Source organism: Coregonus clupeaformis, chromosome 36 (genome assembly GCF_020615455.1).
Source record: "Coregonus clupeaformis isolate EN_2021a chromosome 36, ASM2061545v1, whole genome shotgun sequence".
In the NCBI taxonomy this organism is placed as follows: domain Eukaryota; kingdom Metazoa; phylum Chordata; class Actinopteri; order Salmoniformes; family Salmonidae; genus Coregonus; species Coregonus clupeaformis.
Genome location: NC_059227.1, coordinates 31,388,596 through 31,416,523, shown reverse-complemented (window position 1 = coordinate 31,416,523; position 27,928 = coordinate 31,388,596). Strand labels below are relative to the sequence as shown.

General features: G+C 41.6%; 1 protein-coding gene across 1 annotated transcript; it reads right to left on the bottom strand.

The window, feature by feature from the left end:
• Positions 1-89: 89 nt before the first annotated feature.
• On the bottom strand, positions 90-26,117 carry LOC121552507 (neuroglobin-like). Its single transcript, XM_041865462.2, has 5 exons — positions 25,806-26,117; positions 10,739-10,846; positions 8,659-8,779; positions 8,195-8,275; positions 90-255 (listed from the first exon to the last, which is right to left on the bottom strand). The coding sequence occupies exons 1-5, from the start codon at positions 25,964-25,966 to the stop codon at positions 133-135; spliced, it is 594 nt and encodes a 197-aa protein (XP_041721396.2). The 5' UTR covers positions 25,967-26,117; the 3' UTR covers positions 90-132.
• Positions 26,118-27,928: the final 1,811 nt, after the last annotated feature.

The following is a 27,928-nucleotide window of genomic DNA, read 5'->3' as shown; positions in this document are numbered from 1 at the left end:
TCCTAGTTGACTGGGGAGTAGGCTACTACTAGATGACTGGGGGGTAGGCTACTTCTAGTTGACTGGGAGGTAGACTACTCCTAGTTGACTGGGGAGTAGGCTACTCCTAGATGACTGGGGAGTAGGCTGCTCCTAGATGACATTGAGCCTCTTCTCTGGTCTCTCTCTACTGGTGTTGGCCATTGCGTTCCTCTGGTTCTTCTCCTCTTCCAGATAGCCTTGCTTCATGATACTGGTGATGTACAGGAACAACGTCTGTAGGACAACATGAAGGTCAACACAGAAGACATGGAATAGACATATACTGCTCCATTATATGGTAAATACAGCAGTGGTTCCAACCAGTGGTACTAGGACCCCTGGGGGTACTTGGCCTATCCATACGGGGTACTTGAGAAGTCTCATGAGACCATAGGCCTACTGTTAAAATGCACATGAGGGGGTACTTCAGGGGTACTCCGGGCAGAGCAAAATTCAGGTGGTGGTACAGTAACCGACAAAGGTTGGGAACCGCTGCTGGACAGTATACATTGCTGTCCTTTTGATATGTCTGAATGAAATGAGTCAAAAACTGAACATCTCTCTCTTGTACCATTAGCACAGCAAAACATTGAAAATGCTCAGGGCTTACAGTTTTCCCCCTGGATGATCATGGTGCTCATGTTAATGGAGACAAAAAAAGCTTAGAAAGCCTTTTACTTAGTGAATAACAACGCAGAAAAAAATAATTAAACAGCATACTGGCAACATGTTTTCAGCACAACTCTGGATTTCAAATGTGCCCTTATAGCTAAATGCCAACCTGATAAAGGTTGTAACTATGAAAAAAAAATGCAAGGACAAAGGCCTTGAACATCCTGGAGATGTAAGCCTGGGCTCAACCTATTCAAAACAATACAATATACACTGAACTAAAATATAAACACAACATGGAACAATTTCAAAGATTTTACCGTTCATACAAGGAAATCAGTCAATTGAAATAAATTCATTAGGCTCTAATCTATGGATTTCACATGACTGGGAATACAGATATGCATCTGTTGGTCACAGGTACAGTACCTTAAAAAAAGGTAGGGGTGTGGATCAGAAAACCATTCAGTATCTAGTTTGACCACCATTTTCCTCATGCAACATGACACATCTCCTTCGTATAGACTTCATCAGGATGTTGATTGTGGCCTGTGGAATGTTGTCCCAGTCCTCTTCAATGGCTGTGTGAAGTTGCTGGATATTGGCAGGAACTGGAACACACTGTCGTATACGTCGATCCAGAGCATCCAAAAAATGCTCAATGGGTGACGTCTGAGTATGCAGGCCATGGAAGAACTGGGATATTTTCGGCTTCCAGGAATTGTGTACAGATCCTTGCGACATGGGGCCGTGCATTATCATGCTGAAACATGAGGTGATGGTGGCGGATGAATGGCACGACAATGGGCCTCAGGATCTCGTTGCGGTATCTCAAATTGGCATCGATAAAATGCAATTGTGTTCGTTGTCCGTAGCTTATGCCTGCCCATACCATAACCCCACCACCACCATGGGGCACTCTGTTCACAACGTTGACATCAGCAAACCGCACGACGCCATACACGCTGTCTGCCAGGTGCAGTTCAAACCGGGATTCATCCATGAAGAGCACACTTCTCCAGCATGCCAGTGGCCATTGAAGGTGAGCATTTGCCCACTGAAGTCGGTTACGACGCCGAACTGCAGTCAGGTCAAGACCCTGGTGAGGATGACGAGCACACAGATCAGCTTCCCTGAGACGGTTTCTGACAATTTGTGCAGAAATTCTTCAGTTGCGCAAACCCACAGTTTCATCAGCTGTCCAGGTGGCTGGTCTCAGACAATCCCGCAGGTGAAGAAGTCGGATGTGGAGGTCCTGGGCTGGTGTGGCTACACATGGTCTGCGGTTGTGAGGCCGGTTGGACGTACTGCAAAGTTCTCTAAAACGATGTAGCTTGTGGTAGAGAAATCAACATTAAATTCTCTGGGAACAGCTCTGATGGACATTCCTGCCGTCAGCATGCCAATTGCACACTCCCTCAAAACTTGAGCCACCTGTGGCATTGTGTTGTCTGACAAAACTGCACGTTTTAAAATATCATTTTATTGTACCCAACACAAGGTACACCTGTGTAATGATCATGCTGTTTCTTGATATGCCACACCTGTCTGGTGGATGGATTATCCTGGCAAAGGAGAAATGCTCACTAACAGGGATATAAACAAATGTGTGAACAACATTTGAGATAAATAAGCTTTTTGTGCGTATGGAAACCAACACTTTACATGTTGCGTTTATATTTTTGTTCAGTGTAATTGTGTTACTAAGTGGTGTCTTTCTGTCTCTATGGTTTCATTGGTTGAGACAAGAACAAGTACTGTTCAAGATTCAGTCTCAAGTGCTAATTTGAATTTCAGAAGCATCATGTGGATGCACGGTCTATGTCTGAAGATGCCTGTCTTGTATAATTTAATCCATCATTCCCTTGCCTAAGGCCATTCAGGCCCAGGTGTTTTTGTGATGGGACCTTTCCTGATCATTATCTGACAATGAGTCCAAGGCCGTGTCTAGGCTTGACAGTTCATACAGCTTTAGTATTCTGATCATAGAGTTCTGATCATGGAATTCTGAACGCATCATGCATCTACACCTACATTTAAATGTGTCTACTGGGTCCACTGTGTGTCCAGATTCCCTTTTCCCACTCTATATTCAAATGCCAGTATGCATTCTATAAACGGTGGAATAGGCCAAATATGATAATAACACAACAACTTATGGCAGTAGTTAACTACTGTAGCTAACTAGCCAGCTAACCTCTGTAGCTAGCCAGCAAGCTAGCAAGGAACGCTAAAGGGATTGCAAACGGGTTAGCATAACTCTAGCCAAACAAAAAATAGTTTTTCTAAATACAGTATTAGCTAGCTGGCTATCATTTATGAGGCCAGCAAACACATTCCTCACATGCTAGGAACATATGTCTTCCAACGTTATAATGAAAAGGTGCCTCTCGTCCCAAAACACAAGTTTTCTGGAGACTTGTGGGAGGAGTGCTGATGATGCTGCCCACTGCAATCAAGCAATGCAGATGTAGAAGCATGGTGGCTAGGAGATCTCCATAGAAAGGCAGGACCCTACAAAGAAACCTAGAGAGGAACCAGGCTCTGAAGTGGTCAACTAGATCTGAACACAATCAGACCACAAAGTGACTTTTGTGCATCTAGACCCGTCTTTTCAATGCATCTTCGTATTCTGATAGCAGAAGTCACATGTAAGTGTCAATTGTAGACACGACCACAGTGGTGTACATTTTTGCTATTAGTGTGTTGCGTCTTGTAAACCGCTTACAAAGGTGACATTGTATGCCTATGAGTGTAAGTGGTGAACATTGTTTCTCATAGTGTATTGCGTCTGGTAAACTGATATGGAGATAAGGAGATAGCTAAAGTAGATAACTGTGGGCCTAGAACCATATTCACATCAGGGTTTAATAGCGGGAACCGGGCTATGGAGAAACCCGTTTCCTGAGAGAAATAATTGAGAGAAACCGGTAAATTATAATTAATTATTTCTATGAACAGTGTGACATGAAATGGTACTGTTAAATTATATGCAATGTTTAAATCTGACTTCTCTACTATGGCCTTCTCTGATCTGCTAATGATCAACGCTCATTCGTTTACACTTCTGCTGTATGGCAAAGCTTCACTACAAGAAATACCACGGAGGCAGAATGCAAAATCTGCAAGCGCACAATAAAATGTTCCGGCGGTTGGACAAGTGGAGGATTGATAAGACATGTAGGACTACACCCCCAACATAGCGAGGCAAGTGCAGAGAGGGGGCTTCAGCAGATTATTCTTTTTTCGCTTGCGCTACAGACGGCTATATCAGTCCGCTAATACAGGACTAGTAAAGGCCCAGTGCTACAGATGGCTATATCGGTCCACTAATACAGGACTAGTAAAGGCCCAGTGCTACAGACGGCTATATCGGTCCACTAATACAGGGCTAGTAAAGGCCCAGTGTTACAGACGGCTATATCGGTCCACTAATACAGGACTAGTAAAGGCCCAGTGTTACAGACGGCTATATCGGTCCCCTAATACAGGACCAGTAAAGGCCCAGTGTTACAGACGGCTATATCGGTCCACTAATACAGGACTAGTAAAGGCCCAGTGTTACAGACGGCTATATCGGTCCACTAATACAGGGCTAGTAAAGGCCCAGTGTTACAGACGGCTATATCGGTCCACTAATACAGGACTAGTAAAGGCCCAGTGTTACAGACGGCTATATCGGTCCCCTAATACAGGACCAGTAAAGGCCCAGTGTTACAGACGGCTATATCGGTCCACTAATACAGGGCTAGTAAAGGCCCAGTGTTACAGACGGCTATATCAGTCCGCTAATACAGGACCAGTAAAGGCCCAGTGCACTACTTTTGTGAGAGAGAAAAAATAATATTCAAACATTTATATTTGTTATTAATATTGTTTTGTGATTTTTCAGGGGGTTCGGCAGCACCCTCAGCACCCCTACTTCCTGCGGCTATGTTCAAAATCTCCAAACTAGCTGGGTGGGACTAGCAAAGGCTCAACATTTAAACTGTGGCTCCTCACAAAATGGCTGATACACTGTATCCACAAAAGCGCTCAATGAAATAGACATTTGCAACATTGTTTTATGATGCTACACTAACAAAAGCGAGGGATTTAGATTCAGGGGCGGTTGATCAACCCCAGCACTATCCACGGTGCTGAACCTCCATTACTATTAGCTTGTGTGTTTTGATTAGCGGAGAATCAGATGTTCCCTTTGACAAAGTCACCACGATGAGCGGGTTATCCTAAAGTAAAAACACAACCTTCCCTAATTCCCCCAATAGTCAGGGAGAGAAAAGGACCAAGGTGTCTGACATCTTTCGGTCAAAGGTAGGTTAAAACGAATCACATTTTCACTTGACTGTAATAACCTCATCATATTTAACCCATTGGCCAACAGTGCTTCATAGGCCTACATTAAAACTAGGCTACATCAACGAAATAGTGTGGTGACATTGAGAGAACTTTGAGTAAATTGCAACAATTTCAAAAAGAAACCATTAGATTAATGTGTATATTTATCCATATCAGTGGTATAATCATGTCAGATTTTTTTCGCTGGTATTATATGCTTTTAAAAAAGCACTTCCGGTTTGAACGGGAATACCGGGATGCCTGGTAATTTCTTGCAAATTTTCTCGTTAAGGAAAATATTAAACCCTCATTCACAATTCACATTGACAACAATTTATGACTAGAGGTCACTGTCATACTGTATGTCTTGCCTGTTCTATTTAAAAGTGCAATATGCAGAAACTCCGCCATTTCTTGGTTGCAAAAAAATTATAATAGTTCCCCTAATTTCAGTTTATGTGACAAAACAAGAATGGTGTAAAGAATCATGGAACCATCTAGACCGTTCTTTTCAATAACCCAAAGATATTGTATTTTCAGCTGTTTGAAGCTGGTGTACAAAATCGAAAGTAAAAGATGCAAAAACAAAATGTAAGAACGGGAAGCATAGAAGTAGAGCACATAGAACATATTCTACCGCTTCTTAGACTTGCTTTCAATGAGAATGGCAGATCTATAACTCACATTTCTATGTGAATTTGTCCGAGTTGCCCAAAAAGTTCCACATTACAGCATTAACTGATACTATTGCACGCTCAACAGAATTATCTAGAAATAGGCCTAAGCATGATTCCAACAAGCACCACAGCTCTTCAGAGTAGCTCAGTTGGTAGAGCATGGCGCTTGCAACGCCAGGGTTGTGGGTCCGTTTCCCACGGGGGGCCAGTATGAAAAAAAAAAAATGTATGCACTCACTAACTGTAAGTCACTCTGGATAAGAGCGTCTGCTAAATGACTAAAATGTAAATACGTAGCACTGTAAGACGGTGGGCCGATGGCACATTCAGCAATCAACCAGATTGATGTTTTCTGGATGTATTGCGTAGATTGGTTTGAGTATTTTCCTGCAGACATGCTGAAAAGCAGGTGTGTGTTCCACAGGAGGTTGGTGGCACCTTAATTGGGGAGGACAGGCTTGTGGTAATGGCTGGAGCGGCGTGAGTCGAATGGTAACAAACAAATATGTCTGATGCCATTCCATTCGCTCCATTCCAGCCATTATTATGAGCTGTCCTCCCCTGAGCAGCCTCCACCGGTGTATTCACTAGGAACCAAACGGAAGCAAACAGGCCGAAACGGGGAGGGACCTACCTAACCTATCTGCCAAATAATCAACTATTGTTTTCCATTGCAAAACGTTTTGCTACAGTTTGCTGCTGTGTGCACTAATACATACAATTCTGATCAATTAGAAATTAGTTTAATATTAGTATCGCCACGTCTTTTTGCTTAAATTGTAACCACAATTATGGAAATGTGCATTCCTAATATAACAAATAATAAGCAGGATTTATAAAATCGCTCTGTCATTTTTTGCCAATGCTCCTTGGTAGAACTAGTAATTCATTAAAGTCAAATTAATTAAAAGATATCTATTAATGCCTATTCTTTAATCAGGTGAAAGTACCAGAGATGCATTTACCACTATATTCTACACCTACGTACATGTCAATAACCATTGATGTTGCAATGCTAGTGAATTACCCATATTCTAGTATAAATAGTTAGCAAGGAATTGTGTAATATTTCATATTTTTAAAGGGGAAATCTGGCAATCAAACAACCACAAAGCCGACACCCTGACACTTTTTTGGGTACAGTGAGGGAAAAAAGTATTTGATCCCCTGCTGATTTTGTACGTTTGCCCACTGACAAAGAAATTATCAGTCTGTAATTTTAATGGTAGCCTCGAAACCTTAATGACTTGGATAAGATCTGCAAAGAGGAGTGGGACAAAATCCCTCCTGAGATATGTGCAAACCTGGTGGTCAACTACAATAAATGTCTGACCTCTGTGATTGCCAACAAGGGTTTTGCCACCAAGTACTAAGTCATGTTTTGCAGAGGGGTCAAATACTTATTTCCCTCATTAAAATGCTAATCAATTTATAACATTTTTGACATGCGTTTTTCTGGATTATTTTGTTGTTATTCTGTCTCTCACTGTTCAAATAAACCTACCATTAAAATTATAGACTGACCATGTCTTTGTCAGTGGGCAAACGTACTAAATCAGCAGGGGATCAAATACTTTTTTCCTTCACTGTAAATGGCTGAGAGATAGAGCTGGCGAAATGAGCTATGTATGCAAGGACAGACGATCCATGCAATCACAATGATAGTATTAAACACGTCATTTAATAGGATCTCTATGGTTTTAACCCATTTTAAAGCTATAGTCTTTGTTTACAATTAATTGTTTACAAATTTAGTAAAGCAAGGTTATATTGGGTTCTGATGGGGTAAGACAGTGGAACTAAGCTCATGAGGAATTTATATGTTATATTCTTCAAGAATCAATGGGTATACACTACCGGTCAAACGTTTTAGAACACCTACTCATTCAAGGGTTTTTCTTTATTTTTACTATATTCTATATTGTAGAATAATAGTGAAGACATCAGAAGTATGAAATAACACATGGAATCTTGTAGTAACCAAAAAAGTGTTTAACAAATCAAAATATATTTTATTTGTGAGATTCTTCAAATAACCACCCTTTGCCTTGATGACAGCTTTGCACACTCTTCTGGAATGCATTTCAATTAACCGGTTTGCCTTCTTAAAAGTTAATTTGTGGAATTTCTTTCCTTCTTAATGCGTTTGAGCCAATCAGTTGTGTTGTGACAAGGTAGGGGGGTATACAGAAGATAGCCCTATTTGGTAAAAGACCAAGTCTATACAGTCTTCATTTACAATTACATTTGGAGTAAAGCAAGCTTATATTTTCGGTTCTGATGGGGTTAGACAGTTGAACTAAGCCTATGAGGCATTTATATGTTATATTTTTCAAGAATCAATGGCTATATATATTTAATTTAAAAGTCCAAAACTGGATATACCAATCTCAGATTGCCCTTTAAGGCCTTATAAAGTAGTGTTACCCAGTTTTAATCATTAAATAGCTTCTCCACAGAGTTAATGGAACTGAGACGGGTGGCTCATTGTCATCGTCACACCATGGTTGCTAGCTGGGATGGGAATGTTCCCATCAACTGTTTACCTTCCAAGCCTCCTCCACTTCTGGGGTCCAGTTGTCCTTCAGGATTGGCTGGACGGCTCGAATAAACTCTGTCCCCACGTACTGGAATAAACCCAGAGGACATAATTAGTGCCCTGGAAGGTCATAAATGTTTGATAAACAGAGAGCAATAGACTCAGAATTATCTGATGATCCAACATCCAACAAAATAACAAGACAGATTTTCCATTACGTTATCATGCAGTTATTATCTAGACAGAGAAGATTAAAGCTGGATGGATTCCAAGAATATCTGCACACATCATCCCTAGTCCTGTAGTGATGAATGTTCTGTGAAAGTCCACGCTCTGTTGTTAAGCAAAGGTAGTACTGGAACTCTATTTTCTAGCCATGGAATATTTTGAGTGCTGATCTAGGATTAGTTTAGCCTTTAAGATCATAAATGAACAAGATTACATTAGCCAGAAACCAGACTGAACACCTACCACGTAGTACTTCGGTGGGGAGTTGTAACGATAGTGGCTCTTGCCCAGATCTAGGATCAGTTGGTCCAGTTGTTCCATCTGATTAAGTCTGGCCACGCTTTTCTCAATGAAGTGCATTATCCTTCAAGACATGAAGAAATGCCATTGTCAGAGGTAAATAGGGTCAGAAGTAGAAAGGCACACTAACATTCAAACCGTGACATCGGCCAATGCAAAGTAGCAAGCTTCTGTGTTGTTAGCTAAAGGGACATTTAGGGAAAGGGGAATGAGACATCTGTTTTTTTTTTTTTGGGGGGTCATTTAGCAGACGCTCTTATCCAGAGCGACTTACAGTTAGTGAGTGCATCAATTTTTTCATACTGGCCACCCGTGGGAATCGAACCCACAACCCGGGCGTTGCAAGCACCATGCTCTAACAACTGAGCTACAAGTAGGCCTATCACATTAGCAACTGATTGACTAGCGCTAGACACTCATGTGTTTGTTTTCCTGAAGGCACCAAGTGTATCTCATGATAATGCTGGTCAGGTTAGAGGCCCCATGCTCTCAAGCAGTTACAACTAGATAGTTAAATACACAGTACACATGTCTAGGTTGTAAGATAAAGACTTGAATGTAGCTAGTTATATGGGCCCCATTCCTAGCACCACGCTTCAACTAACCAAGCCATCAGAACTACTTCTGCATCAGAAGATCTCAAGGAACTTTTCAGTACCCCTGTGACTAAGTTGTAGTCCCACTACTTTAGAGTAGACATTTCTAACTTTTAGTCAAAGAAAGAGATCAGAGAGCCTTTAAAAACCTGTCATACTGAGAAGCAACTGAAGTTGACGCTGGCGATAGCAAACCTAGCTTTCAACAGTGTGTGTTTAGTCCCACTCCCAGGCACCCTGTTGCTGAATTAATAGCCACAACCCGCTCTGCGGCTTAATTAGCTATAGCGTTAGCATTGGCAACCCTTTGATGCCTCGCTTACGGTCAGTGTCCTGTGCGACGTGTGTTGTGGGTCGCTGTGAGGAACGTAGACAGCAGACACTGGGTTAAATGTCTCCTCTTTGCCAGGGCCGCAGCAGGTACAAGACAAGTAATATCAGTCCACTCACGCTCAGCTCAAGAACAGGCAGATTAGATTAGATTTAGATTAGAAATGTAAAAATGTACAGAGTTGCAGGTGTAATTACAGGGTACAGTAAAAATCTCGGGGGGGGGGGGTCATATTCCAATAGCGATTCATATTCCAATAGTTCTGCCCGGGTTTATTAAGTATTGTAAGAAAATTTGCGTTAAAACGCTACAAAAAAACACTAGAAAAAGTAGAAACCTTCGGCGCCATTTTACCGCTTTGTTTCAGGAAACCGACTGACGTATTATGCTGACAATGATGACACTCGAAGGTGCATGAGATTATACTAGTTATACTACATTGGAAATGTAGCTATCATGTGAATGCAGGGTAAGGTATTCTGTGCATGTGGTCTGTGGAGTGCCATCTCATATTCTAACCAGCTTCTAACCACACAATCAAACACACGCGCACACAAAGACACACTAACATACACGTCATTTTAGTAGTTTTACTGTTTGTATAAGTTGTTGTTGTTGTTTTATTGTTGTATTGTTTGTACATCATTGTATTATAAATGTGTGTGACTGTCCTTGTCTATCAGTTTATCAGTGTGTGTGTTGTCATATTTTGTGTTGTTTGTGGACCCCAGGAAAAATAGCTGCTGCCTCTGCAAAAGCTCTGGGATCCAAATAAACAAGAAACAAACAAACAGCTGTGCTTCCTAGACCCAATCTTATTCATTTACTATTTAAAAAAAAGCAATATCTTGGTGCAATCTCACGCCTTCTCTGAATCTAGTTGACTGTGTGCCAAGACAATAAGAAATAAGGGACCCACCGTCCTCACAGTTTCTGCACTCGCGTCTCTGGATGTGCTCAGAGCTTGCCTGGGAGCTGACAAGTGGGTGATGATGAGAGGGTGAGAGGGTGAGAGGGTGAGAGGAGGAGGTAGAATGGCAGGAGGGAGAAAGGAGATAAAGAAAGATTGAGGGAGGAGGTGAAGGGTGTCACTGACCGTAGGCCGTGAGTTTGTAACTCCTTGTTGTTCCGCAGCCTCTCCAGGTCTTCCACGTCACGGAACAGGAAGAAGACGTTCTTGCATTCTGGATGGGTCTCAAACAACCTGTTACCATGACAACGGGCACTACTTGTGAGCACACTCGAGGTCACGATTAATAGATTAACAAACTGTATGCTATTAATTTCGCCACACACAGTGGGGAAAATACAGATTTTGTTCTTTATAGGTTTCAAATGCACATTTGAGATTTGGAAGTGATGTCCAATCTAAGTTTTATCATGGGGTTAATCTATGTTTTATCATGGGGTTAATACATTTTTTATCATGGGGTTAATCAATTTTTTATCATGGGGTTAATCTATGTTTTCTCATAGGGTTAATCTATGTTTTGTTATGAGTAGATCTTAATAATATGTCATTTAGCAGACACTTTTATCCAAAGCGACTTACAGTCATGCGTGCATACATTTTTACGTATGGGTGGTCCCGGGGATCGAACCCACTACCCTGGCATTACAAGCGCCATGCTCTACCAATTGAGCTACAAAGGACCATAGTATTACTTTCTAACAATGTGTCAACAATACTCTGTCATCTCTATCTATGTCTGTATCTAAGCAATGTCACATATTACACAAACGATCAAATGCAACTCAGCAAACCTGTCACATACAGTTGAAGTCAGAAGTTTACATACACCTTAGCCAAATACATTTCTACTCAGTTTTTCACAATTCCTGGCATTAAACCATAGTAAAAATTCCCTGTCTTAGGTCAGTTAGGATCACCACTTTATTTTAAGAATGTGAAATGTCAGAATAATAGTAGAGAGAATTATTTATTTCAGCTTTTATTTCTTTCATCACATTCCCAGTGGGTCAGAAGTTTACATACATCAATTAGTATTTGGTAGCATTGCCTTTAAATTGTTTAACTTGGGGCAAACGTTTCGGGTAGCCTTCCACAAGCTTCCCAAAATAAGTTGGGTGAATTTTGGCCCATTCCTCCTGACAGAGCTGGTGTAACTGAGTCAGGTTTGTAGGCCTCCTTGCTCGCACATGCTTTTTCAGTTCTGCCCACACATTTTCTATAGGATTGAGGTCAGGGCTTTGTGATGGCCACTCCAATACCTTGAATTTGTTGTCCTTAAGCCATTTTGCCACAACTTTGGAAGTATGCTTGGGGTCATTGTCCATTTGGAAGACCCATTTGCGACCAAGCTTTAACTTCCTGACTGATGTCTTGAGATGTTGCTTCAATATATCCACATCATTTTCCTTCCTCATGATGCCATCTATTTTGTGAAGTGCACCAGTCTCTCCTGCAGCAAAGCACCCCCACAGCATGATGCTGCCACCCCCCGTGCTTCACGGTTGGGATGGTGTTCTTCGGCTTGCAAGCGACCCCCTTTTTCCTCCAAACATAACGATGGTCATTATGGCCAAACAGTTTTGTTTCATCAGAGCAGAGGACATTTCTCCAAAAAGTACGATCTTTGTCCCCATGTGCAGTTGCAAACCGTAGTCTGGCTTTTTTATGGCGGTTTTGGAGCAGTGGCTTCTTCCTTGCTGAGCGGCCTTTCAGGTTATGTCGATATAGGACTCGTTTTACTGTGGATATAGATACTTTTGTACCTGTTTCCTCCAGCATCTTGACAAGGGACTTTGCTGTTGTTCTGGGATTGATTTTCACTTTTCGCACCAAAGTACGTTCATCTCTAGGAGACAGAACGTGTCTCCTTCTTGAGCGGTATGACGTCTGCGTGGTCCCATGGTGTTTATACTTGCATACTATTGTTTGTACAGATGAACGTGGTACTTTCAGGCGTTTGGAAATTGCTCCCAAGGATGAACTAGACTTGTGGAGGTCTACAATAATTTTTCTGATGTCTTGGCTGATTTCTTTTGATTTTCCCATGATGTCAAGTTGAGATGGTTTGGGATGAGTCGTACCGCAGAGGGAAGGAAAAGCAGCCAACAAGTGCTCAGCATATGTGGGAACTCCTTCAAGACTGTTGGAAAAGCATTCCAGGTGAAGCTGGTTGAGAGAATGCCAAGAGTGTGCAAATCTGTCAGCAAGTCAAAGGGTGGCTATTTGAAGAATCTCACAAATAAAATGTATTTTGATTTGTTTAACACTTTTTTGGTTACTACATGATTCCATGTGTTATTTCATAGTTTTGATGTCGTCACTATTATTCTACAATGTAGAAAATAGTAAAAATTAATAAAAACCCTTGAATGAGTAGGTGTTCTAAAACTTTTGACCGGTATATATATATATATATATATATATATATATATATATATATATATAGTGAGGGAAAAAAGTATTTGATCCCCTGCTGATTTTGTATGTTTGCCCACTGACAAAGAAATGATAATTCTATAATTTTATTGGTAGGTTTATTTGAACAGTGAGAGACAGAATAACAACAAAAAATCCAGAAAAACACATGTCAAGAATGCTATAAATTGATTTGCATTTTAATGAGGGAAATACGTATTTGACCCCCTCTCAATCAGAAAGATTTCTGGCTCCCAGGTGTCTTTTATACAGGTAACAAGCTGGGATTAGGAGCACTCCCTTTAAGAGTGTGCTCCTAATCTCAGCTTGATACCTGTATAAAAGACACCTGTCCACAGAAGCAATCAATCAATCAGATTCCAAACTCTCCACCATGGCCAAGACCAAAGAGTTCTCCAAGGATGTCAGGGACAAGATTGTTATCCTACACAAGGCTGGAATGACCTACAAGACCATCGCCAAGCAGCTTGGGGAGAAGGTGACAACAGTTGGTGCGATTATTCGCAAATGGAAGAAACAAAAAAGAACTGTGAATCTCCCTTGGCCTGGGGCTCTATGCAAGATCTCACCTCGTGGAGTTGCAATGATCATGAGAATGGTGAGGAATCAGCCCAGAACTACACAGGAGGATCTTGTCAATGATCTCAAGGCAGCTGGGACCATAGTCACCAAGAAAACAATTGGTAACACACTTAGCCGTGAAGGACTGAAATCCTGCAGCGCCCGTAAGGTCCCCCTGCTCAAGAAAGCACATATACAGGCCCGTCTGAAGTTTGCCAATGAACATCTGAATGATTCAGAGGAGAACTGTGTGAAAGTGTTGTGGTCAGATGAGACCAAAATGGAGCTCTTTGGCATCAACTCAACTCGCAGTGTTTGGAGGAGGAGGAATGCTGTCTATGACCCCAAGTATACCATCCCCACCGTCAAACATGGAGGTGGAAACATTATGCTTTGGGGGTGTTTTTCTGCTAAGGGGACAGGACAACTTCACCGCATCAAAGGGACGATGGACGGGGCCATGTACCGTCAAATCTTTGGTGTGATCCTCCTTCCCTTAGCCAGGGCATTGAAAATGGGTCGTGGATGGGTATTCCAGCATGACAATTACCCAAAACACACGGTCAAGGCAACAAAGGAGTGGCTCAAGAAGGCACATTAAGGTCCTGGAGTGGCCTAGCCAGTCTTCAGACCTTAATCCCATAGAAAATCTGTGGAGGGAGCTGAAGGTTTGAGTTGCTAAACGTCAGCCTCGAAACCTTAATGACTTGGAGAAGATCTGCAAAGAGGAGTGGGACAAAATCCCTCCTGAGATGTGTGCAAACCTGGTGGCCAACTACAAGAAACGTCTGACCTCTGTGATTGCGAACAAGGGTTTTGCCAGCAAGTACTAAGTCATGTTTTGCAGAGGGGTCAAAGACTTATTTCCCTCATTAAAATGCAAATCAATTTATAACGTTTTTGACATGCGTTTTTCTGGATTATTTTGTTGTCATTCTGTCTCTCACTGTTCAAATAAATTTACCATTAAAATTATAGACTGATCATGTCTTTGTCAGTGGGCAAACGTACAAAATCAGCAGGGGATCAAATACTTTTTTCCCCTCACTGTGTATATATGTGTGTGTATATATATATATATATATATATATATACACACACTACCGTTCAAAGGTTTGGGATCACTTAGAAATGTCCTTGTTTTCGAAAGATAAGCAATTTTTTTGTCCATTAAAATAACATGAAATTGATCAGAAATACAGTGTAGACATTGTTAATGTTGTAAATGGCTATTGTAGCTGGAAACGACTGACTTTCAATGGAACATCTACATACGCGTACAGAGGCCCATTATCAGCAACCATCAGTCCTGTGTTCCAATGGCACGTTGTGTTTCCTAATCCAAGTTTATCATTTTAAAAGGCTAATTGATCATTAGAAAACCCTTTTGCCAAACGCTACGCCACTCCCACAGATGTTATTTTAATCTCTGCAATGAGTCTGGATCTGAGTACCTCTCCAAAGATTACTAGAACGCAAACACATTCTAACCATTCTGATTGGTCCCAGAAACCAATAGGTTGGGCCAGAGCCAGAACGTTCGTGGATAAAGCAGATTTTTTTATTTTTATTCATCATTGGCTTTAGGACTCTGATTGGTTAGAGATGATCCAATCGCTGATGGCTTTGTTTTGTAAAACACCCCTCATTTTGACGTCACCACAAACAACTTCAACGACGGCAGTCTCAGACTGAAGTATGAACCGAAGGAGCTGTTAATTGCACTGTAGCTCCAGTTGACATTACGACACATTCTCATCAGGCAAAGGTTATGCCACAGCCAGACACATTATGGAAGGTGTTATGAGTCAGAGTCATACAAGAGTGTCAAAGTAACCCACTGCCCTAGAACATTGATTTATCAAACCAATTTAAATGGGATTATGGGGTTGGGTACTCTTGTGGATGGTTTTTGGGGAGGAAATGTCCGCCACGAACCTCATATTATTAACCTGCGCTTCTTTATTGTAGTTCAAATTCAAGTGTAGCCTGGTCCCAAACTGGCCCTCAGACTAGTTCCAATATATTTCATATGGCAATTCATGGTCTTTATATTCTACATTATCTAATATTAAACACATTTTTTTAAATTATTATAACAAATAAATGCTCTGAATAGTGTGATCATATATACACACAATGTTGTTTGAAACACAAAATTGAACCCTATTTTTTTTTTAAAGGCCTCTCAGTTGACTATTATTGGAGCTTTTGAATGGCATTGCTCAGCATGAACATGACCCTACACAACCTTTCCATTCACCTTAAACTAGAATAGGCCTGATTATGCTGAAGGAAAGGCCCTTGGGTAAATCTTCTCTCATTATAGAGAAGCCCTGCTGTGGCGTGCTGTGAGGGCCGAAGCTGTAAAGGCCACGGTGGGCCACCTTTCCTCTGCTAATGAACTCAAGCACACCCTTCAGACCAAGTACGCCCTTCAGACCAAGCACGTCCTTCAGACCAAGCACGCATGGAGTCACATTCATTTGGTTACAAGATGCTAGGGCTGCGTAACAAATTGAACTCTATTCCCTACATAGTGCACTACCCGCCATTTGGAACGCAACCTAGGTGACTCATGGGTGATTAGGGTTGCAAAATTCTGGGAACTCTCAAATTCCTTGCTTTTCCCAAAATCCCGGTTGGAGGACTCCCGGAATCAGGAAGGAACAAGCATGAAATACGGAATCCTCCAACCACGACTTCTGGAAACCCAGGGAATTTATTGAAATTTTGCCACCCTACTAACGACGCCAGAAGGTCAGGTTAAGGTAAAAACAGGTTGTTTGAAGTTCCTATTTTACACCTTTTTTCCCTGACCTATTTATTCAAGTGTATTGATCTTCCGTATATGTTTTCAGCAGATTTGTCAGGCAGCGTAGCTATTGATTACATTAGGGGTGGGATTTGTATTTGGTGATATAATTTCATTGATCTTAAAATGACATACAGTGGGGGAAAAAAGTATTTAGTCAGCCACCAATTGTGCAAGTTCTCCCACTTAAAAAGATGAGAGAGGCCTGTAATTTTCATCATAGGTACACGTCAACTATGAGACAAATTGAGAAAACAAAATCCAGAAAAACACATTGTAGGATTTTTTATGAATTTATTTGCAAATTATGGTGGAAAATAAGTATTTGGTCACCTACAAACAAGCAAGATTTCTGGCTCTCACAGACCTGTAACTTCTTCTTTAAGAGGCTCCTCTGTCCTCCACTCGTTACCTGTATTAATGGCACCTGTTTGAACTTGTTATCAGTATAAAAGACACCTGTCCACAACCTCAAACAGTCACACTCCAAACTCCACTATGGCCAAGACCAAAGAGCTGTCAAAGGACACCAGAAACTAAATTGTAGACCTGCACCAGGCTGGGAAGACTGAATCTGCAATAGGTAAGCAGCTTGGTTTGAAGAAATCAACTGTGGGAGCAATTATTAGGAAATGGAAGACATACAAGACCACTGATAATCTCCCTCGATCTGGGGCTCCACGCAAGATCTCACCCCGTGGGGTCAAAATGATCACAAGAACGGTGAGCAAAAATCCCAGAACCACACGGGGGGACCTAGTGAATGACCTGCAGAGAGCTGGGACCAAAGTAACAAAGCCTACCATCAGTATAGACACTACGCCGCCAGGGACTCAAATCCTGCAGTGCCAGACGTGTCCCCCTGCTTAAGCCAGTACATGTCCAGGCCCGTCTGAAGTTTGCTAGAGTGCATTTGGATGATCCAGAAGAGGATTGGGAGAATGTCATATGGTCAGATGAAAACTCAACTCGTCGTGTTTGGATGACAAAGAATGCTGATTTGCATCCAAAGAACACCATACCTACTGTGAAGCATGGGGGTGGAAACATCATGCTTTGGGGCTGTTTTTCTGCAAAGGGACCAGGACGACTGATCCATGTAAAGGAAAGAATGAATGGGGCCATGTATCGTGAGATTTTGAGTGAAAACCTCCTTCCATTAGCAAGGGCATTGAAGATGAAACGTGGCTGGGTCTTTCAGCATGACAATGATCCCAAACACACCGCCCGGGCAACGAAGGAGTGGCTTCGTAAGAAGCATTTCAAGGTCCTGGAGTGGCCTAGCCAGTCTCCAGATCTCAACCCCATAGAAAATCTTTGGAGGGAGTTGAAAGTCTGTGTTGCCCAGCGACAGCCCCAAAACATCACTGCTCTAGAGGAGATCTGCATGGAGGAATGGGCCAAAATACCAGCAACAGTGTGTGAAAACCTTGTGAAGACTTACAGAAAACGTTTGACCTGTGTCATTGCCAACAAAGGGTATATAACAAAGTATTGAGAAACTTTTTGTTATTGACCAAATACTTATTTTCCACCATAATTGCAAATAAATTCATTAAAAATCCTACAATGTGATTTTCTGGAGAAAAAAAATCTCATTTTGTCTGTCATAGTTGACGTGTACCTATGATGAAAATTACAGGCCTCTCTCATCTTTTTAAGTGGGAGAACTTGCACAATTGGTGGCTGACTAAATACTTTTTTTCCCCACTGTAGATGAAGCGAGGACCTTGACTTGTCATGAAGGAGTGATGAAGCTTAGCACCTCGCCTTGCTCTAACTGATCCCCTCATACACACTGATTGTCTTTACTTCATGGTCTTTTTTAAGGACCTCTTTCTGTCAACGGGTTTGTTACATCACTTCGGTTTGATCAGCATGACACAGGCCCCTATGATGTGTACATCGGAACTCAATTACCCAGCACCCCCTCCTTTTTCCATTTTCGAACCCTTTGCAAGTACTCAATATTTCATACCACTGCCTCTCTGGTAACTCTGGCCTCGGCAGATATCCAGGCTAACACCTCTCTTTTGCCCGCTTTTAGCTTAACACAATAAAGCACAACTTTACCATTGGGTTGTTCACTCTTCAGCTTGAGAGAAAGTGTCAGATCCAATTTTCACTTTGTCATGCATTGATGGAAATGGAAGACTTAAGTGAAACTTTGACTCAAATTGAAGTTAGGATTCGCGCCTTAGTCTACGTCTGTCGAGGTCTCTGTTACTATTTTCACACTACTGACCCACAAAGAGCCGAGCCAAACTGTGATGTACTGTACGTGCTTGGTTATGCATGAAGTATTTTATATCATTATTTTATGTAGCCGACTGCTACAGCAGTGAAGATGGATAACAACTGCACGTGCCCCCTCGTTGGGGGAGACCCTGCTACATAGAAGCGTCATGATATGCCCTTATATGGAGGTTGACGATGAAATCTAACACAAACTTTATTAAATTTACTGAGAAATTAAACAAATCTTTACAAAAATCTTAATTGTCTTTCTCTTCAGGGTTTATGTCACATATAGCCCATGTTGCTTTGGTTTCCCATCTTTGCTTGGCTTCACAGATTAAAGTTTTATTAATTTTTGGGGGCGGGGGGGGGCTGGTGTGAAAGTTGATAGAGTCGCAGGTAAAATTACTAACGCAAAGTTGAAAAAGAGATGGCTGCAAGAGCAAGCTGGTGTTCAGTCCCTGAAGAAGGCACTACATTTCACCGTTTTCCGATATAATTGGGGAGAACGGGCTCATGGTAATAGCTGGAGCAGAATAAGTGGAATGGTATCAAATACATCAAACACATGGTTTCCATGGTTTCCATGTGTTTGATGCCATTCTATTTGCGCCATTCCGGAAATTATTATCAGCTGTTCTCCCCTCAGCAGCCTCCTGTGAGATTGTGTATGTGTGCCATTCAGAGGGTGAATGGGCAATGCAAAAGTGCTTTTGAACGGGGTATGGTAGTAGGTGCCAGGCGCACCGGTTTGAGTCTGTCAAGAACTCAACATTTTCCTGTGTATATCAAGAATGGTCCACCACCCAAAGGATACCTTGTAGAGTCCATGCCCCGACGAATTGAAGCTGTTCTGAGGGCAAAAGGGGGTGCAACTCAATATTAGGAAGGTGTTCCTAATGTTTTGTATACTCAGTGTAAACCCAGTAACACTCATAGAGATTTATGGTATACGATCATTCCATAAAGTAAAGTTTAGCTATTTACTCATTGGATAACTGTCCATTTGGCCCTTGGTTTGCATCTCCAATTAGTTTATGGAATACACCAGAGTTTAACTGCTCCTCATGATCATTACGTTCCTCCATTTCTGTAAGAATTGTAGTCACGTATTCTAATTCTCTGCAGCACAAACATTCGTCATCTGTCGGCATTGGAGCGCAACTGCCACAGCTGCACCACCAGTCTGTGTTGATCCTGGGGACGGGTTGGGGCTGTTGTCCAGCTACTGCACCGGCTTCGGAGGCTAGACGGGTTGGGGCTGTGGTCCAGCTACTGCTACGGCTTCGGAGGCTAGACGGGTTGGGGCTGTGGTCCAGCTACTGCTACGGCTTCGGAGGCTAGACGGGTTGGGGCTGTTGTCCAGCTACTGCACCGGCTTCGGAGGCTAGACGGGTTGGGGCTGTGGTCCAGCTACTGCTACGGCTTCGGAGGCTAGAGTGGCGGCGGCGTTCTGAAGCTCAATTCGCCTCAATTGGTCTTAATACTCAGGCCTAAATAAATACGGTTCGACGACACCATCGGCGCCCCTCCAGTAGTGTTTTTCATCACTCGCGAGTATGTTTGTAGGTTGTTTACTTTGTATAACTAATGTGTAATGCTGTCTTCACTTCTCTGCCAAAATACTTACATCTGTGAATAAGGGCATAACGTGCCCATGTTACTAATCTCCTCTGCTGTGGCATTCGGCTATATGACATAATGATAGTTGCCAAAAACAATGTTCCGGTTTTCAGGGATACAACTATTTTCAACTTCACTTATTTTTCCGCTGAAAACCGGATGTGGGAACTCCGCTCAGGCGTTTCTCTTACGCCTGTTACGTTAGGTTATGAATTCACTGGCAACAGAGCAGAGCGAGGCCTCCATCCAGCAACGTCAAGAGTCACGTGATCCGTTTTTGCAGCTGTTTCCATACAGCACTACAGTGAGAGAGGAAGAGAGGGCAAACTCCACTGAACTAGTTTACATTTCTAGAATCACTTGGGAGTTTCTGGATTTTGGGTAAACTTCTCCTTTAACAGAGTGTTTTTTATTCACACCTGTTTTGGTGTCCCTATGAAGATTTGACTTAAAACCACACTGGGAGTCTCACTTTTAGTTGCTAAATTTGATTCCTATTATATCTAAGACTAGGACAGTAAGTCATTTTGAATCTTCAATACATCACCTACACTGTCCGATATCAATGGACATCAGTACTTTTCAAAGTTAGAAAAATGGGAATTCTCGAAAAAGCCACAGCCATTTTTTCCAATTTGCCCTCTCATTCATATTATTGTCCAATGTACCACATCTCAAGACTGTAGCTGAAATGACAATCTTTATTGCCGCCATGTTGTCAGTGGCAACCAACCAACTAACCAATCTTTCAAGCTACAATCTCTCGCTTCATAAAATGTCTCAACCTTCTGCAGTACTCCTCTACCCCTCTACAGAATCCAGTAGACACAAACACCACAACCCCCAATGTGTGGATGGATGGCTGTGTGATGTATAGCATGACGCTTATCTACAGGTACATCACACTGGTGCCAAAACAGGCAGGGGCGGCAGGCCCCATGTCACAGCTGACAGCTCGGCCCACAGACAGAGCCCATTAAAGGCCTAACTGATGTGGCGAGGGCCACTGATAAATAGCCTGTTAAATCCTTATCAGCACAGCCATCGTGTTTGGGGTTTAAATGGGCCTCAGAAGAAGTTTATTGGTTGCGTTCCCTGTCCCTTTCTGCATTGATTGACTCATTAGGAACAGACAGACTCTGTCCTGAATGGCACCCTCTTCCAGACATAGTGCACTACTTTTGACCAGAGCACTATATAAAGAGTGACCGATGGGAAACGCTGAAAAGTAGGGAAAGGGGGAGTAAGTTTGTATACCAACGTTTTTTTAAGAGAGGGTTAGTTCTATTTTTAGTGGTACATCAGTAGGGAGGTAGAAGATTTCGGGTTGAGGATTGAAATTGGTAGTTTTATGAAGCGAGAAATTATGCCTTAAATGATAGGTTGGTTGCCACTGACAACATGACAGTGTAATACAGTGTAGAGATTTGCATTGTGATGTTGGACTTTGTCATCAAATATTTTGAAACGGACAATGTGAATGAGAATATTTTGTGTGTGAAAATGAAGGTATATAGATTTTAAATCTAAATCTACTTATTTAATTTTATTGAAGGAAGGGAGATTTATCTGTATGAATATCAAACCAGTAAACCGGAAAATGCACTTACTTTGCTCAACTTTAATAAACCTGGGGCCATATTCATAATGCATCTCAGAAAAGGAGTGCTGATCTAGGACCAGGTCCATGTGATCTTATTAATTATGATCAGAAAGTTAAAATGGATGCTAGATCATCAGTCTACTCTGAGAAGCTTTATGAATATGGGCCCAGGAAAACTCAAAAGGCAGCCACCAATTATTTGATTAGGATCTATTTTGATGCTTGCTTGTTGCCCTGGCTCCTGCAATAAACAATATAAGTGAAAATAATATTTGCACACCCTGAGCTATTGGAAACAGGCACCTAGTGGAGGTATTTTAACATAGGGGCACCTAGGTGTTGGTAGAGAGGTAAAGGACTCATAAACAATATTGCTTTAAGCATTTCACAGTAAGATCTACACCTGTTGTATTCAGCGCATGTGACAAATAACATTTTATTTGATTTTAAATTAGGCTAACACCTACTTTTATATGGAATTTTACCCCCACCTTTTGTAAGACATAAAGCGGCTCTTATTTGTGCATGGTAAATTAATGTTTTCCATTAATCTATTTGCACTGCCCCCCCCACACAATCCTTTTTACGCTGCTGCTACTCTGTTAATTATTTATGCATAGTCACTTTAACTCTACCCACATGTACATATTACTTCAACTACCTCAACTAGCCAGTGCCCCCGCACATTGACTCTGCACCGGTACCCCCCTGTATATATAGCCTCCCTACTGTTATTTTATTTTACTTCTGCGCTTTTTTTTCTCAACACTTTTTTTGTTGTTGTTTTATTTTTAAATAAATGCACTGTTGGTTAAGGGCTGTAAGTAAGCATTTCACTGTAATGTCTGCACCTGTTGTATTCAGCGCATGTGACCAATAAAATTTGATTTGATTTGATTTGATTTAATCATGCCATTCAATCCATAATTAAATGGGATGCCACCAGTGAGACAGACAGTGATCTTTTCACAACAAGACACTAGAACCATCTGAATATCACTGGAACTAAGGGGCCTAGCCCGAACCCTGAAAAACAGCCCCATCCTCCACCTGTTGGCACTATGCACTGGGGCAGGTAGCGTTCTCCTGGCTTCCGCCAAACCCAGATTTGTCAGTCGGACTGCAAGATGGCAGTGATTCATCACTCCAGAGAACGCGTTTCCACTGCTCCAATGGCAGCAAGCTTTACACCACTCCAGCCGATGCTTGGCATTGCACATGGTGATTTTAGGTTTGTGTGCAGCTGCTTGGCTATGGAAACCCATTAAATGAAGCTCCCGACGAACAGTTCTTGTGCTGACGTTGCTTCCAGAGGCAGTTTGGAACTCGGTAGTGAGTGTTGCAACCTAGGACAGAAGATTTGTAAGTGCTACGCGCTTCAGCACTCGGCGGTCCCGTTCTGTGAGCTTGTGTGGCCTACCACTTCGTGGCTGAGCCGTTGTTGCTCCTAGACGTTTCACTTCACAATAACAGCACTTACAGTTGACCGGGGCAGCTCTAGCAGGACAGCAATTTGACGAACTGACTTGTTGGAAAGGTGGCATCCTATAACGGTGCCACGTTGAAAGTCATTGAGCTCTTCAGTAAGGCCATTCTACTGCCAATGTTTGTCTATGGAGATTGCATGACTGAGCGCTCGATTTTATACACCTGTCAGCAATGGTTGTGGCTGAAATAGCCAAATCCACTAATTTGAAGGGGTGTCCACCTCCTTTTGGCCATGTAGTGTATATATATATATATATATATATATATATATATATATATATATATATATATATATATATACACATAATTTTATTAAAACAACAATACAATACAAAGACAATACGAATGGCTGCTACCCACCCGCCCTGATATGCCGGCAGGGCGATGCGCCCTCCCCCAGCTCAAAGGGATTTTCCAAGGGCGGGAAGGACTTAAGTCCGGGCGGGCATGGAAGTGAGCGTATCCATAACCACCTGGACTAGCACAAAACATACAATCATCACCTCCCCACCCTCACCCCTGATTGGAGGACCTCAAAAATGTATACTGTGCATGTGTATGTGTTTACTCATTAATTGCAACCTTCAGACAGCTATAGATCAACTTATCTTTCCCAGTCAATCATCATTCTACCATTTCTTCCTGCGATACATCCCTCCATTCTACCATGGTGTCTCACTAGGCACTTGAACCTCCCCATCATCAACATTTCTGCCGAAATTGCCCCAAAAACAAACATTTTACCCAAGAGCACAATGATATTGCCTATTGACTGACTGTGGTCCTTCAAATCCCCCAACAACACAGTTTGCAGGTCCAACTGCGCCCTGATATTATGACATAACAACCATTCCTGGACCTGACTCCAAAACCGAGCCACTGATGGACAGTACCAAAAGAGATGATCTATTGATTCTGTTTCCTCGTGGCAGAGTCTGCACCGGTCTGACTGTTCACAATGCTCCATATACTGAGCATTATTTTTGTAGCAAGAATGTTATATTCTAGCTTAAATTGAAAAGAAAGGATTGATGCATCAATTGTTGTCCTATATATCAGTTCATAAACCCAATGCCAATCATGCCATGGTATTGGGACATCAAATCTGTTCCCAACTATCTCTTTATGCCACATACACTCTTAGAAAAAAATATGCTCTCTAGAACCTAAAAGGGTTCTTTGGCTGTCACCATAGGATAATCCTTTGAATAACGCTTTATGGTTCCGGGTAGAACCCTTTTGGTTACAGGTATAATTATTTTGGGTTCCATATAGAACCCTTTCCACAGAGGGTTCTATATGGAACTCAACATTGTTCTACCTGGAACCTAAAAGGGTTCTCCTATGGGGACAGCCGAAGAACCCTTTTGGAACCCCTTTTTCTAAGACTGTAGGCCTAGTTGTCAAACCTCTTGACCATTAATGAAAGGGATACATTTTAGGATTTAGGCAATATTGGTCATTTTAAGCCATTTATAATTTGTTATTGGTGACAGACAAACTAGTTCATTTCTTTCTCTTGTAAGTAATTGCCTCTTCCTTTTTTTGTGGCAGAGCTGCCATGAGTTGGTTGTAATTTTGTATTGAGCATATTTCTCCATACACCTTGATTAATTGCTTGTGTGACATTTTATGGTAGTTGTTTACAATGTCACTCATAACGATGATACCTTCCTTATACATTCTATGCAAGACAATGGGTTTATCCTCTATCAGTATGAAAAATGTATGCACTCACTAACTGTAAGTCGCTCTGGATAAGAGCGTCTGCTAAATGACGTAAATGTAAAATGTAAACCAGTACATTGGAGTTTAGCCATTTATTTGCTGTAATATATATTCTGCCTCTTCTGGAGGATAAAATTGGAATTGTAGCCAACTCTGTATGGCTGCATTTAAGAACGAGGATACTTTAAACAGAGTTCCATTGTCGATCCACCGGAAATAGGCTGCTAAAATATTAGATTTGTGTTCATTTAAAGGTTGTGTGGTCATTTAAAATACTATTTTTATCTATCCATTTATTTCATTAGACTGGGCTCTGGTTGCAAATTATGTAGGCTATATAAATATAGGTTATAGGCTGCTAACATGGAAAATGTGACAAAAACACAAAAGTGTGTGGAGAGGGTTGTATTTCCACTTTATACGATCATATACAATCACGTGATAAAATGTTGTTCTATACAATCCCCAGTGAAGTGACACATTTGCTGTCCACTCATGTTCCTGACAAATAGTTCAATTACCAAGTAGAAGAGGGTTAGATTTCATTACTTTAATGAATCGAATCAATGTTTGACATCAGAGTTAGTAATAGGTCTACGTTCATTTTGACATGCTTTTAAATTCAGAATAAGGCATGACATTTCTTAAAACCTAGGGAAACCAATTCAGTCGGTAGGCTACAGTTAAAAAGTACTCACCCAACAAACATAATAATACCAACTTTCGCGATGTTCTCTTGGATGACTTTCCACGTAGCTTTGATTATCTCCCTGTGCTCGTCGGTTAAATGCACAGTGGGAACATCGTCCATCACTTCCTCGACTTGCTTTGGTACCAAGCCTGATATTGCGCAGCCCATCTCCGGCAAAAAAATTAATAAAACAATGACAAACGAGTGAAATTACATTCAAATAAGTAGGAACATTTTCAAATGATCACTCCCTAATTCGTGAAACCTCCCATTTTCCAGAAAATATTCGTTTTGCGCGTGGAGGGTCCTTGATCGTGGATTGAATCGACTATCTGTGCGTCAAACCGAGTTCTGAAGATGTACTGTATGTAGGCTATTGGCGCCGATGGGAGGGAAGGAATATCATTAACTATTTTGCTGCGCCATCCAACTTTTAGCCAACTAAAGGGCCTCCATTTACTATAGGCCTATTTGAACTTTAAATATAATTACCCAAATAACTCGTAAAAGCAATTATGTAAATGAGAACTGAGTGTGGGGTATGTATAGATGAGTGTTTTTATTTATCCACAAGGCTCTTTGAAAAAGCAAAACATTTTTATTAATTTGTGTAGTGAGGCAAGGTGCAAAATCACTAAAAACGGTACAATGGAAGACAAACAGACAATCACACACACAGTCTTGTATAACACACACAGCTTCAGCATAATTCATTGAGCCACACATCCTTAATATTCTCTTGAGGCGATTACATCATCAGATTTGACATGTCCCTCCCATGGGACTTGGGACATGTCAATGGAAAAACCAATAGGGACCTAAACCACATGCAGCCAAGTCAGAGCAAGCAGAGGCAAATCAACAATTGACTGACATCTTTTCTAACTCTAACATAACAAGGCAGCACTTCATTTCCAAATCAAAACCCAAATTGCTTTATGACAAAACAGAGGTATGTAAAACAAAAATGCTACTTTCACAGGTTTGAGATCAATTACATTTAAATTCAGTGAATTGAAATTCCAATTCAAGAACTGAAAGATCCCCGAAATAAATGTCACTTCAATTATGGCATTAGAATTTCAATGAATCTCTTTCAATGGTGTTATGTGTGACCTAACTAAAGTTCAGGAGGAAAGACCATGTCACGCCCTGGCTCTGGGGACTATGTTATGTTGAGCCAGGGTATGTAAGTCTATGTTTGTATATCTATGTGGGCCTGAGTGACTCCCAATCAGAGGCAACGAGTGTCAGCTGGTTGTCTCTGATTGGGAGCCATATTTAACTATCGGTCTTTTCACTTTGTGTTGTGGTTTCTTGTTCCGTTAAGGTTTGTTCGTGTTGTAACCTTAGACGTCACGCATCGTTGGTTATTGTTTTGATCGTGTGATCAGTTAATAAATATATATTATGTTCACCTTCAACGCTGCGCATTGGTCCTCTCTCGTAGACGATCGTGACAGACCACACCTGAAACATACACATCTCCTCCCCTTTCAACAATCAAACCATTTACAACGCCTCCCGTCACCAATCGCTGGCTGCATATATATAGCCTACCCAGTTCCTGTTATTGTAATCTTTGTGTTTCCCAAAGAAAGATGATGGAACGGTCCTAGGATTGAGAAACCCACGTGATAAAATTTAAAGAGCGCAAAAAGTGATTGAAAAGACAAGTTACATGTCACCCTTCTTGTTTTATTTCATTCCTAGTCACTGTAAGAACAGAGAAGCATGTGGTGACAGTGAACACTGTGACGGAATGGAAAACCCTTCACTCCTCTCTCACTCCCTTCAAATCGTCATGTCAAACAGGAATATCAGTAGTGCAGATCACATCGCTCCGCTGACACTTTAGAGTTTCAAATCATCTCTACATCCTGCTTACTGTGTTTGGTTTAACATGGAGGAATCATTGAATGCCGCTGCCAGATTGGAGACAAGGACGGACATTGATGTGATCTGTGATTTGAGGCACTCTCTTGGTGTTCGTTACTGAAGCTCCTTGGCAAGAAGTTGTCTGCCTCTCCAGTCTCCTCTTGCAGTACTCACTTACAGAAGAAAGGAGGGACAAAGTCCATAGGGTCCTGGAAGCCCAGGAGGATGTTATACAGGCTGCAGGTGAGAAAA

Coding starts and splice junctions, on each gene's coding strand:
- LOC121552507 (XM_041865462.2), bottom strand. CDS start 25,966: ATGGGCTGCGCAATATCAGGCTTGGTACCAAAGCAAGTCGAGGAAGTG. Junction 8,276..8,658: donor CCCCACCGAAGTACTACGTG/GTAGGTGTTCAG, acceptor GGTTTATTCCAG/TACGTGGGGACAGAGTTTAT. Junction 256..8,194: donor AAGTGGAGGAGGCTTGGAAG/GTAAACAGTTGA, acceptor GTTGTCCTACAG/ACGTTGTTCCTGTACATCAC.